At 39.5% G+C, this 14,569-nt stretch overlaps 1 protein-coding gene across 1 annotated transcript in view; it reads left to right on the forward strand.

Moving 5' to 3' along the window:
* spock2 (SPARC (osteonectin), cwcv and kazal like domains proteoglycan 2) overlaps positions 1–14,569 on the forward strand; it is a 30,308-nt gene that overhangs the window by 1,320 nt on the left and 14,419 nt on the right. Inside the window, exon 2 of the mRNA XM_075478346.1 lies at positions 13,167–13,212. Within this exon, the coding sequence (XP_075334461.1) occupies positions 13,167–13,212 (46 nt within the window). The remainder of the gene's footprint in view (positions 1–13,166; positions 13,213–14,569) is intronic.

Below are 14,569 nucleotides of genomic sequence, written 5' to 3' on the forward strand. Positions count from 1 at the left end.
AATTTGATTTTAATTGATCCTGTGAGGTTACCACACTGATATATCATTATTAGATCAGAAAATTGAGCAGCTGGCTTCAGCTTGAGCATCTGTAGAGGAATAGTAGCATATCTCGTTAGGAGGAGAGGATGAGCCTTTCTGAATAGCAGCCTTACCAGAGAGACAGGTGTTTTGATCTGCGTTCCTAGACTTCCTTAAAGCGTGGGTTGTTGACATCCCTGAAGACAAGCCGAACGTGCGTGAAAATTGGCAGCCACTGCTCCTGGAGACGGATTAGTTTGGCTGTGATTACTTAAAGAGTACAGTATGTCCTCTGGAACTGTACTTAGGGAAGTAATGAAATTGTAGGCATGAAAAGATTGAGTCAGAATTATTGTGGGATTATAACTCACTTGGTGCCGCTCTATATCTACACAGCTTTGTTCTAAAATGTTCGTTTTAGCAGCAATGACCTTCTGCGGTCAGCACATCATGGTTGGCTGTGCAAAAAAAAAAAAAGAAGAAGAAGAAAAAAAACTTTCAAGAGAAGATAAAAACACAAACTCTACTGGGATATTTCGCACATCCTAAGATACTCTCTCCCTAAGGGTTTGCCTTTTTAGTTTTAAGATGTCACCTGCATTGCTTTGCCAGTTTCCTCAATTTCACAGCAAACCTGCTGTGCAATAAAAACCCTACAGTTACTGCTTTCATCATCATTACTCCTTCGGGTGATTGTCTCTGTGTGTATGCGTATGTCGATGCATAGAGAAATTAGCATGTCTATAATTTTCCAAGTGCACACAAGTGATTTCATCACGGCTGTTGCTGAGTGCATTAAAGAGTGGCGTCTCTGGTGATGATGAAGATGATAGGGAAAACATCAGAGATGTGAACCTCTAAACCTCCCGAGGGAATCGCCAATAGGAACCGCTTTGATTTCAGCTTGCTGCCGTAGCAACAACAGTCTCTGTGTTATGGTGTTGAGCCAAAGCCTGTATCACTGGGAGTTTGATGACTCTATCCCCTCACAAGTCCTGCTCCAGGGTAGAAAGTGGAAGCATCCTTTACTGAGGTCTCTCAACATCATTAAAACTGTGAACTTCCACAGCTGCATTACCACTACTAGTATTTTTCTCATTATTCTTAATGAGAGTTGCCTCACATTAATTGGTTGTGCTTCATTTTGGCCTTTGAGCGAAAAACAACAGGAGCTGCAAACATCATAGGTATTCAGAGTACATAAACTGATGTTGACTCGCACAGTCCTCTGAGAGTTTAATGCTGAATATCATTAATGCTACTCTGAAAAACAGTAATCAAAGCCCCACAACGTGCAATCCTTCACATGCACAAACACTCACCACAAACTGTAAGCTGCAGCCAGTGCACTGTAAATATCTCATATCTATTCTTCAACAGAATGTAAAAAGCAGACATTGGATTAGAGGTTCTTTCCCTTATGATAAAAACAGCTCCCACACTTCAATTCAATCTATTTCACAGGAAGACAAGGCGATTAGATTTAACAGAAACAGTCAACAAATAATAGAATGGAATACCTCCAATCCTTTAATCTGACAGGTGCACTCAACATTTCATTCCACTAATGCACCAAATCCTCAGGGGAAAAAAAAGATAAACTCAGGAACAGGAAAAACTGCCATGGGAACTGAACGCAGATTTATTACTTTTAACAAAAGAGTAACACCCTCGGTGGCCGTAGTTATACAGTTCTAACAATAAGCATGCATTTATTTATTTTTTTTCCCTGCATGATAGGCCGAGAAACAAAAATCGTTTTAGAAAAAGATTTTTTTAAAATCCATGAAATGACCACACCACTAAACTGGTCTGATGGTTCATTCTGTTTATTTAAGATAAGCTACAGTATGTGTTGCTACACATGGATACTCATTAGGACATCCCAGTGCAAGCTGCCTTTACTGTTTGCCTGCATCACACATGCCAGCAACGACAAAGGGTTCGGCGTTTATCAGGTCATTTCCCCTCCTATCCTGCACTGTGCTTGGTAAATCCTTATCTTAAAAATGCACGCATCGACAGTCAGGCGGCTCTCCACCATTCAGTGCCAATCCTGCCTGCACCTGTTCTCCATTCACTTTATTTTTAATGAACAGAAAACACTCTGCGCCTGCACAAAAAAAACATCAGATCCCTTGTCGATGTCAGTGGATTAAATATGCAGATGGCGGAAATAGGTTCTGACAGTCTTTATCCATGAAGTGATGTGGTGTTTTTTGTTCTCTCTTTTTCCTCTCCGCCTTAGCCAGCTTTAGATAAGATTTTGACATGAGATTTACAGTTGTTTATTTTTGATAATATTGCCTCTGATGCGCTTTTACTCGCTTCAGCCCGGCACAATTTGAAATTTTTCTGCTTTTAGTCCAGCCTTGTCTTTTATCATTATACCATGGCATGCACAGAATAATTGTGGATAATGGCATATGTAACTGGAGCCAAATACTCCATTAAAAACTATCCAGGCAAGCAGTAAATTATCACCACCAGCCCTGTGCCCAGTCTGGCTCAGCCACTCCATGCTCCCTGATGTTCAAATAGACTTCTACAGATGCATTAAAAGCTAAGAATGATGATAACAGCTTATCATATATTCATTAGCCTAGTCTATCTAGTCATGCTTTGCACAGCTATGAGTCATTCCTTATCATTCTCCAGATTCTTTTTGTGGCTGCAAACATCCAGAGCTCTGTGGCAAGGCAGATGGACTGCATCTTAATCACCTCCAACTGTTCTGGGATGGGTGTTCTGGTTGCTCAGGTTTTGGATGGACTACCATTGTTCCATGGGGTGTCTTGGCTGGCTTTCAGAGACGTAGGTGGGCTGTAATTGCGTAAAAGACGAAAAGAAGAAGACTTTCATCTTGCTCGGCTACAGTTGCTTCCCGCAACTGTGCAGCAGCCACGGCTGAAGGGCACAGGTGTCGTAGAGAAGAATGATGAGTTTCACATTTATTAGAGATTTACTAAACTGAATCTTCATCCAGAATTGTTCATACAGGTAAAATGATATGTCATCTCCTCACGATGGAGACCTGTGATTGACTTGATGGCGTGAAGAGATGGCGACAAGCAGAAAGATTTAAATGTGCTGACGTTTGTGAAATGTTCCTAAAAAGCAGAAGTTTGAATGCAGTCCCAACACGTTGCATGAAAGGAAAAACATGTTTCTATGCAACTGTTTTCCATACAGATGCCAGAAATCCCTGCCTACAAGCATTTCACATTCATGACTTCTATTTTGGCTACACCTTGGACTCTCTTTATATCAAATACATGGTGGTTGTTTGCTGCATAGAGCCCCTGACATTGTTTGTATGCATATGCAAAGCCTATTTATCATTCAAATAAAAACCCTGGAGTTGTCTGAATGGCATATCAGTGTGATGTGAGTTTATGTGAAATATGCGCAAAACTGGACTTATAGGCAGGTTCAATAAAACTAAGTGGCAGTAGCTGTTTCTACTGTGAATGCTGTTGGGCTTGAGCCAGAATGCATCACAGCCGGTGGGAGATCAGGTCCTGTCAGTGCAGAAGAATTTGATAAGCGCCAGGAAGAAAAAGGTAGAGGCTGAAAATAACAGGGCAAATCCAGTTGTTAAAGCCTTTGAGAGAGGGCTTGCTGGGAAGATGTTAGTTGTGATCAAACTCAGAAAAACACAGGCTGCACACATAGGAATATGTTCATTTAGTGCTAGGAACATAGATGCTTGTTTTTTTTTTCAGGATTTAGCTGAGAGGTTGTCTTGGTAAGAATCAAGCCCAGACACACTGAAGAATTTGATTTATCATTCTATCATAATATCATATCATATCTATAAGCACAGCACCTTTGTCAAGTTAACCATTTAATGTTTGAGGAGCTGTATTAGCAATACTCCATTAAAGAGTTTAGAGGCTGATTTCTCATCTTATTCCCTCCAAAACCAGAAAATACAAGTGTAAAAGAGTAAGAAATTATTTAACAGTGTTTGTCTGCTCAAACATAAAGCTGCAGCATGTCACGGGCTAACACGCTTATCAAAAACAATTTATTTTGTGATTTATTGGATTTTGTATAATCCATGGCGTGAAAAGAAAAGTAGTACAAGAAAAAATGAATGCAGAATCTGATCAGGAGTCATTGCCGATTGTCCAGAATTAAGGCAGGAAACAGAGCCGGAGGGCCCCAGAGTCTGGAAGCTGAATGTGGTGGAGCAGTTATCAGATGAGTGATGACACTGAGACAGGCTGAGACACTCTTGACTAACAGAATAAGGTGGAGGAAGATGGGGGTTACTCCAAAGATAATTCGAATGACAGAAGGGGAATGTAATAGAAAAAAAAAATGGAGCTGGAAGTGACTGGATCAGAAAATGTGGGCAAGAAGATCATAAGATCACGGTAGTGATGGCAAAACTTAGAATACTGTAAGAAACAGGAAGTAATAAAGAAAGTACAGCAGCAATCCATACATCTAGGAAATAAAGCAAATTGTTTGTGTGAGCTTATTTATTTTTCTAATCGATATTCAAGGAATTTTTTCAGTATAATTTGTCAAACCCCACTGTATCACTAAACTTGTAAGGCACCAGGAATGGCAGGAAGTCTGCCTTTTACTCAGAGGGTTTCAGTCCCATTGCTGCTGCTCTGCTTGTGACTCTTATTTGATTAGGTTGTTTTAGACTCTCCTGCCTCAAATCACTGGCTGATTCTCATCCTTCTTGTAGCCCTCACCTAGGCAACTTCATTGATTTTCCATTGTTGTACAAGTCTGTTTTTCAGTTGAGCTTGGTGTCTCCAGTGAAGTGTGAAGGTTCTCACTGTTTGTACCAGATTCTCCTGTGAGTTGCTGACTGTTTTTTTATCCCCTACGGGGCTCAGTATGACACAAGGGTCGGTTTTATTTATAGTCAGCGAGTGCAGGGCTGGCATGAGAGCACAGATATGTTGTGGACTAAGTGTGATTTTTAAAGCTCTGTGTGTGCGTGCGTGGTGGTTGTTTTGCAAAAAGGTTTAAGCATGAAAGTTTAAGAAAACTCAAAACGATATCCATTTTTGGCCCATACATTTGTTTCAAGAAAATAAGTGCAATTTCTAGTCAGTATTTGACCTTGCTGTGAAATGCTAAAAGAAAGCAGTTAGTCTGCTGGACTGTTTGTTGTTAACCTGGAGATTTAAAGACCTGACAGTCAACACCTTCTCCCTTCTAACTCATCACATATTTACACTTGGTCTGAGGATCCTGGTGGCACATTGTAACACACTAGTTACCCTTTTGCTTCATTTTAAAAAGAAATCTTCATCAGAACTGGAGGGATTGTGGACCATGTTGGATGGTTTGATGGAGTTGAAATATGTGTGAGATATTGACTGCAGTCAGACACATCAATTGATGGTAGTGGCTGATAGTCATCTGGGGTCCGTTTCACAAAGCAGGTTCAACCAACTCTGAGTCTATTCCTGATCTCTGAGTTGATCTACTCTGAGATAGAAAACTCTAAGTTTTCGGTTCCAGAAACGCTGATTTGAGTGAGTTTAATCAACTCTGAGTAGGTTCACCTTGAGTTTAGCGCGTGCGCCACAACTTTAAAAAGCCAGCATCATGGAGCCCCGATTCGACGAGTCACCATGGCAACGGGGAAGAGGAGGGGCTACGTTTTTCACCAACCTCGAATTGGAAATCTTAATGCGCTCATACGGTGAGTTTCAATACGTTTTTAGAAATAAGTGCAACACCGCTGCTGCTGCAAAAGTGTAAGTTTAAATGTAGTCCTTTGCAATCACAATAATATTACAGGGAAACTGCTTGAATGGTAGCCCATTCATTTATTTCATTTAGGTGCAATCTCGCGGGGGAGAAGCGCACTTGGCAGCAGTTTAAGATGAAATATAAAAACATTGTTCAAACAGGTGAGACCTCGGCATGGAGGCTCATTTTGATCATGTTTTACACTGTAAAATAAATATTAAGTGGCTATTTGACTGTGCAGTTATTTTATTCCCAACATAATGCTGTTTTCACACACATAAACTATGCCTTCTCATCTATATCATGTTCTGTTGAATACTTATGCCTATTTAAACTAACACAGACTTCTACTGAGCCAACAGAAAGAAGGCAGATGCCCGTAAAACGGTTGGTGCCCAGCAGTGCACCGCCACCTCTAACGGAAGGCCAGCGGCTGAGGGAATCCATCCCCAAGACACAAGTGCCTTTATAAAATATAATAGGCCTATATATATATATCTTTTTTAAGCCTATTCATACAAATATTTATTTGTCTTTTATGTCTTTTTTTTCTTTTGTCCCAACAAAATTCTGATGGTGCCGCTCAAAAAGATAATTGTCTGTAAATGCAAAAATCTATGCGCGGTCTGATAACCATCTCCGACGAATATTTATTTCTCTGCGCAGTAATGCTGCACCTTCATCCACGGGATCGTTGTCAAAAGGCCATGTTGGTGAAAAAAGTCGCCTCCTACTGTGCCTAATGGACTTCTAGAAGTAGAAGAACTCGCTCTGCTGACTGAATGAATGAGGAAATCAAATGTTGTGTGTGGCTGAAAGAGGGCGGAGACGGAGATAAACTCGAGGTTTCTTGAATAAAACCTGGTCCCGACCAGGTTAGGTTAAAGGATAAGATCGGTTTTTTGACATTGGGCCCTTGATTTCACATTATAACATGATGTTCTACTCACCCCTGCTTGTTGTTGAACATTTGGAGCTGTTCCGAAGATATTCGCGAGGCGTCTGGCTGCTCTCTTGAGATATTCGGCCATGAAACGGTTTCCTATGGGCAAGCTTATACAGGCACAAACTATGCTGTTTATAATTTATTAATTACTGTACATTAGCACTGATAACATGGAGGTGCGTCGCTTACTTAAAAAAATCCGGGTTACGGTAATTTTGATTTTTTTTGTCGTAAAGTGGGTGTTACTGACGTCCTCGTGGTGCTACTGCCACAGACAGCCCACAGACCTGCTGCCTATTTATTCATTCGGCTAAAATTCAAAATTAGTAACCCGGATTTTTTTAAGTAAGCGACGCACCTCCACGTTATCAGTGCTAGTGTAGAGTAATTAATAAATTATAAACAGCATAGTTTGTGCCTGTATAAGCTTGCCCATAGGAAACCGTTTCATGGCCGAATATCTCAAGAGAGCAGCCAGACGCCTCGCGAATATCTTCGGAACAGCTCCAAATGACCAACAACAAGCAGGGGTGAGTAGAACATCATGTTATAATGTGAAATCAAGGGCCCAATGTCAAAAAACCGGTCTTATCCTTTAAGAGAGTCTGTTACTACGGTAACTGACCGAGAGGTTAAGTTACCTCTCTTTGTGAAACAGGCTAGAGTTACCCCTCTTTCTCGGGGTTGAGTTACCTCCCTTTGTGAAACGGAAAACTCAGGGTTTCCCTCATTTCAGGGTTAATCAACTCAGAGTTTTCACTAAACCTGTTTCGTGAAACGGACCTCTGGTGTGTCCAGGCTGTGTCACACTGACTTTGCCCTGAACGTGACGAGTTTTATTTCCATTTCATTTGTTGGGTACAAAAATGTTGTTAAGCCATTTAAGCACTGAAAAGTAATTTAAAACCTTTTCTTTTCATCCTTTACAGAAAGGATCTTTTTATCTAAAAAGTTAAAAGGCTTTTCGTACGTTCTTAACACCAAGGATTTCACACCGTGTGCATGTGAAAAGTGAGAAAAATTGCTCGAGCTTTAGAACACAGAAAATTGAAAACATTGAAGCTATATTGAAATGATCTTAGTAGAGATTTAAGATATGTAATTATCCAGTATTTCCCTTTGGATCAAACCAAAAAAAAGAAGAAAAATATGAAGAATTATGGGAAGAGGGAATATACTATTTTCTCTCTTTTAAGTAATTTAATTGCATCTCAGATTTAACAGAAACAGCTGTTCCTTGTCCTTGCTCTTATTTGAACACATTGATCATGTTCCTAAAAACCTCTCACCTCAGATTCCTCTTTCACTTACCCAGTGCGCAAAGCTCCATTGCATAAGCCTTTCTCCGTGCCATAAGCAGACGAGCCCCGCTGCATTTGATGCTCTGCCTTTGCAATCCTCGGGCATCAGCTCAGCGACCCGCTGCGTGCATGCAGAAATACGAATAAGAAGGCTTGCGTCTTGCAGCAGCCTGCTGTGGATTAAAGACAGGAGAAAGTATAGAATGAGAACATTGTTTGGCAGGGGGGTGGGGTGTTGTTTCTTTCCAGGCATGTTGCATGTGGCACCAAAGCTGAAAAGCTGTGAACAGAAAGAGAGCCCTTATGTGAGATTTTTGGTGGGAGGAAGTGATACGATTCTGTATGTAGCATCTTATATTAAAGTGCAGACAACCTCAAGGCGGATTAATTTTTTTAATCTTTAGCTGTATTTTATGAGGCTTGAAGGTCCTATTATGCGCTACAGGATCCAACCATACAGATCCATATTTTTTTTTACTGATGTAGAATAAAATATCACAGCATGAATGTATCTTGTAAAGATGGCACATGTCTCCCTTTTCACTGTTTTAAGCTGTTTTGCTGCTGACTGATCAGCTAATTGATGTTTCCATATCTGAAAGAAATTGATACTGCACACAGTTATCCTCTTTGTGCCCTCATCTCTCAGTTACTCATCTCTGAAGAGGTTCTTGTTTTTGCTCAAGAACCTCTCTTTGTTGTCAGAGATGACTGCTAAGGGGATGAAATTGGAGGCTTTAGCAATAAAAACAGTGAGTCTTATGACTATTATTACTATGACTATTATATCATGATGCATTAGCAACACTCCACACTGAAGGTCCAGGAGGGCAGTGTAACTGTCTGCCTAAACCCTTACTACCCTCCTCCTTTTCTAGATGAAAATAATATTTTAAGTGCTAAAACCCTACATGTGCTTACATCAATAAAAAACCCTGACTTTACTTTCTGTTTTGCCCTTTGCACCATTATCTGTCCCAGCGAAGGACAAAATATATATAGACAATTTAGAGGTTGTTATTTTCAGGAAAACTATTCCAAACTGTTTTTGTCTTGAACTGCACCTGGACGAATGTACTAACATAACGTTCAATGAAAATCTTTTTTGAAATTCAAATTTTAGCAGTGTGGGTGCAAAACAGATAGGAGCTTCAATGCTTTAATGCATAAATATGTGTAAGTAACTAGCTTGACTCTGAAAGCTGCTTCATGCAAATTTGATATCACTATTTGTTCACTTTATGCCAATATAATTTAAATACGGAAGCGTATTGCTGCCTCTCTTCGAAAAAAAAGAGGCTCAGTATCACGTAATAACGTGAAAAGTTTATTATTATAACAATATCTTTTTCACGTTTTAACAATATATTTATCACATTATTTCAAGATACAACATTTTCACTTTATATTGTGATATTATTACGTTTTTCAAGACATGATCTTTTCACGTTATAACGTGAAAATGTCGTATCTTGAAATAACGTGATAATATCACGTTATAACATGAACATTTTGTATGTTGAAATAATGTGATAGTTTCACGTTAAACGTGATAAATATATTGTTAAAATGTGAAGAAGATATTGTTATAACAATAAACGTTTCACGTAATTACGTGATACTGAGCCTCTTTCTTTTTCGTAGAGTGACAGCAATACGCTTCCGTAAATGGAAACCTTTCTATGTGAAAGAAACTTTAACTCATGCACAAACAAGCTAGATACTTGCTTAAGGTGTTTTTGACACACATTCCTGGGAATGGAAACAACTTTACGAACTGTGTCTGACCAGGCAAAGATTAAAATGACATGACTCACCAGCTGTTTTTTCCAATCTGAGTGGGGAAAAACAATGACCTGAAGTGACTTATGAAGCTCTGTCTCCCCTCATAGTTTAATATCTCGGATAAATCCAGAGATTAAAACCATTTCTGGGGAGGAGCTCTCTTTATTTTCCTCTTGTGAAAGTCCATTGCAATTCACATTTCTCTCCACAAGGTAAGAGTTCTAGGGTCCGGTCGAATAGTCAAAAAAAGATTACTCCCATCATCATTTTCCCATCAACCTTTTTTCAATCAAATCTAAACTAAGTCTTTTTTTTATAAATGCTGGTGCCATCCTGTCAAGATGAACAGTTGATTGTGTCAGTTTAGTGGGGCATGGATTAACGATGTGGTTTATTTTTTCGATGGAGGATTTGTTGTTTTGATTGCTTCTATTCTTCAGTTATTTTTTGCACCACTTAGAATAGTGTATTTGGAATTAGCTCATGTTCACAGACTGGAAACTCCTTATATGGTTGTGTTTTCACCCCGCTGTCATACCTTTAACGAAAAAATAACAGCGAATTAGAAATGATATGATTGCTTGATTGTGTAAATTGCACCACCTTTGGTGCTTCTCTGATACACTGTGTACACCTTGCAGCTCTGTGAGGTTATGCATGTGTTTGATTAATCCACAGAAGAACCAAATTAGCAGCAATTTCGGAAAAAAAAAGGTTGACTAATAGCCTCCATTCGGCCCCTTGAGATCTCCACAGGAGAGTGTTATGACTGTGTCCTTTGTTAGTGATGAGGCCGTGATGCACTCTGCAGTCACCATGAACAAACCCTTCTGGATAACCACAGAGAGCACAGGGTGCAGCTGACAGCTGACATTTGCTCAAAAAATGACTGTCAGTGTCGTGGAAGTTTTTCTTACCTTCCTATTACCTCTAATGAGAAATGAAATATAGACCTTTCTATTTCTGCCGGTCAAGTGTTTATTTTCTTCTGCAGGAGAGGTCAATCTTACACCGCTCAGCAGTTATGGTGCAGAAAGACCCAGGACACAGGGAAGCTACAACATTTATACCTGAGGAAGGGGCTTTGCTCTTTGAGGGGGGGGGGGGTCTCACACTCGGAAACACAATTATTGTTTCTCGGTGAGGCAAATGATTGGAAAGCCTGTTGTGGGGGTTTCTAAAGCAGCTCTAAGAGACATAGAATTTACCATTACATCTGTCACACGTATGATTTGCCAGGTAGACACACACAGACACATACGCATTTCAGCCACTTTCCTGTTTGTTCATGCACAAGCACACTTTCTTTCTGCCACACTTTTTTTTTACGCCACAGTGCAGTTCCTCCTGAGTTGAACCCAATTTTTCAGTGGACAGGCAATGATTTTCCTCCAGATAGAAGGAACTGGGATCTGTCAGTCAGTATTGTGGAGCATGGGTCAACACCCTGCCATCTTTGTTGCTGAGGCTAAGCTTCCCTGCTCAGTTTAAAGAGATGAGATCCTTCTGATTTTATCAGTGTGATCACAGAGTTCCTGGATTCAGCTGAGTGTTTTCATCTCTCAGCCTGCTTCCCTTAATCACTCCTGTGTAAAAAAAAAAAATTAGAGAAAAAAGAAAAAAAACAACCTTCTTGTCACCAGAATTTTGATTTGTGAACATATTTGAGTGAAGTAAGCTCTCTGTGGTATGCCAACCTTTTCGCCTTGCTTCACGTTTCGTGCTCACTTTCATTGTACGCTCAGGAGAAATTTATTTTCCCGGAATACATTTTCTGCAGCCTCTCTTTTATAAAATCATTGATTTCCAGTCTTGTCAGCGCAGCAGGACAGTTCCCTTATCGGCACAGGCAGGAGCACAAATACAGAAAAGCTGCTAAATAATGCAGGAGCCTCAACATCAATACAGGAGACACGGGAGGCATCAGATTAACGGCCAGGTCGTAAACTCTTTGAGGTCTCACTCAGCTAATGCGTGACTCCATCAGGCCCAACAAGATTGAGCTACATAACCGACAATCATTCATTATGCTCAACTAGCAAGGCAGCTTACTAAAGGTGTATTCTTTCATCACTGAGGTGCTGCAGTGAGCAAAGGACAAGCAAACCAACAGTGGAGTCCTTACCTGAGATGAAAATATTTATCTCTGTGAAATAAAGCCATGAGGGTCAAAGACGAAGGTCCCAGCTTTCACGAGGGCTGCTTATTTAATTTTATCACCTTCTGGGGAACCATTTGGCACTCACTTCCAGTACAGTAAATGTTTACAATGATGAGTAAGTCATAAGGAGGAATGGAGGCCAATTGTAAATATCTTGAAATAACTCATGTTTATTATATCAGGCATAGCGATATGCTCCAAAAGCTTTACATCTGCATTATCTTTTGTGTGATAAACTCACATCTGAAGCCTTATCATATCCTATCATAAACGTTTCTGCTTTAATGCATTCAGCCTGAATTTGCTTTTCAGGCCCAAGCTGTCAGTGTATAATTGTTCTCCAGTTTTTCTACTTTTTTCCCCCCTGATTAAAGGAAATTCTGATATAAATTCTTAATTAGCTTCTTACTTTCAGCAATAGAGCACAATTAAAACATGACATGTTCTGACAGAGTAAGTGCAATGTATTTGTTTGGCTGGATAAATGCCCTCTCCTTTCCTCTCTTAAAGCCTTGAATTAAGCAGAAAACTTAAATTGCGTGTTTCCATATCAAAGATGACAAAAATGCATATTTTACCTTCGATATTCAGTGCTACAAAGGAAAACTCGTTCCTTTCTCGTGGCACTATAATATCACTGAATACAGCTTTAAATCTGCATCTAAAATTGCACTTTTTCTTTTCACTAATATTGACTCTTTTTCTCTCTTTGGGCTGTCATTTCATCAGGAGGTAGAGGTCAGTTCTCTTCACTTTCTCTATAACTCTCCCTCAGCTGCTTTTGTACGATGCCTTTTCCATTTGTGACTCATTTCCTTGTCTTTTTGTGAGTTTTTATCTTTGCTTCTCCATCCATCTCCTCCTACGGAATGATTTTAATTAGAACGATTAATGCTCTAATTAAAATGGGGAAAAAAGCAGAGCACTTAAAAGGCACCTCACCACCGACGCCATACGTCTCATGTATACACAGAGGCTGCATATTTGTTGAGCTCATTTCCATTAAAAAATGTACAGGTCCCTCTGTACTTGTCTGTCCCTGCTGTAACTCACTTATCAAGCCAGCGTTCATATTCTTGTCAGCATGCAGTGAAAATAAAACTGATATCACTTCTCCTCTTTGATTATGCTCCTATGTTATGCTGTCTGTAATACCACCACCAACACTGGGTTCTCTTTATTCTCTGCAGCTGCTAATAAAAGATTTTCTTCATGTCTGCAGGATGATTATGTGCGTACCTGGGACGAAAATCAGGGCTCTAATGACAGTAAGTCTCACACCGTCTTACGTATTGCTCCCCGTGGTGTTATTTAGGTCTGTGAAAGGTCTGTTTAATATAAATGGTCGTGTCAAAAAAGGAAGTAGACCTTCTTTTATTTCTAATGTTTTTTTTATATGAACTAAAAATAATCAGGTCCTTACCAGGTGTTAAATTAAATCAATACAAACTCAGATGAACGACAGCACACGACAAATTAAACGACAACTAAGCCAAAATGCAGAGGCAGTGTGAAAAACTTCATTTTCATTTTCTGTATGACATTATCGGTCTCTCTCATCATTATGGAGAAATTTTGGCCCACTCTCCTTTACAGCGTAGCTTCAGTTCATTGAGGTTTGCCCCGATTATTTTATTTACAGCTCTCTTAAGGTTTCACCCCAATGTTTTAATCAGGTTAAGGTCTGGACTTTGACTGGACCATAACAACACCTTGATTCTTTTCTCACTCAGTCATTCTGTTGTAGATTTGCAGCTGTGTTTAGGATCATTTTCCTGTATTCCATGACCAAATTTCTGCCGAGCTTGAGCTGTCAGACTCCACACTTGACTCTAGAATACTTTGGGATGCAGAGAATGCTGGTTAGTTGTAGAAGATGTTGCGTTTAGTTTTTTTTATCAAATGAGGTGCTGTGCATTATGACCAAATTATCTCTATTTTGGTTTTGCATGTCCAAAGGATATTGTTCCAGAAGTCATGGGGGATTAGATGGATAGATAAGATAGATAAGTACTTTATTCATCCCAATTTGGGAAATTGTTGAGATGTAGTTCTTGAGTTTTTTTGCGGCTTCTTTGAGCATTGCACTGTCTGACCTTGGGGAGATCTTGCCAAGATGTTCACTCCTGGGAAGATTCACAGCTGTCTTGATTATTTTCCACTTGTAAATAATCTTTCTCAATGTAGAATGATAGACTCTAAATTGTTTAGAAATGCATTATAACCCTTCCCAGATTGATGGCAGCAACAATTTCTTTTAGCTTTTAGGTGGTATGTTAGAAAATTAGTGCTTCTATTTTCAATTTATAAAGTTTTATGGGCTTTAATGCATCTGTTTCCCTTCCTCTCCTTTCAACACAAATGTTCCATCTCCTGTCATTGTTAACTGATTCTTTTATTTATTTATTTATTTATCTATCTATCCATCCCTCCATCCATCCCTTGTATGATGATACAATATTGATCAGCCAAAATCCAAGGTACTGCAATATGCATAGAATTCAAAAGACAGATGCATGCATTAGAATTTGCAATCACATACAAGACAAGGTCAAGTTGTAGTGAACCCGGAGCAGGATTTCCTAATTTGAGAACACAAATTACTCAGTTGTGAGCAAGAAATTT

Source organism: Odontesthes bonariensis, chromosome 2, assembly GCF_027942865.1.
Source record: "Odontesthes bonariensis isolate fOdoBon6 chromosome 2, fOdoBon6.hap1, whole genome shotgun sequence".
NCBI lineage: Eukaryota > Metazoa > Chordata > Actinopteri > Atheriniformes > Atherinopsidae > Odontesthes > Odontesthes bonariensis.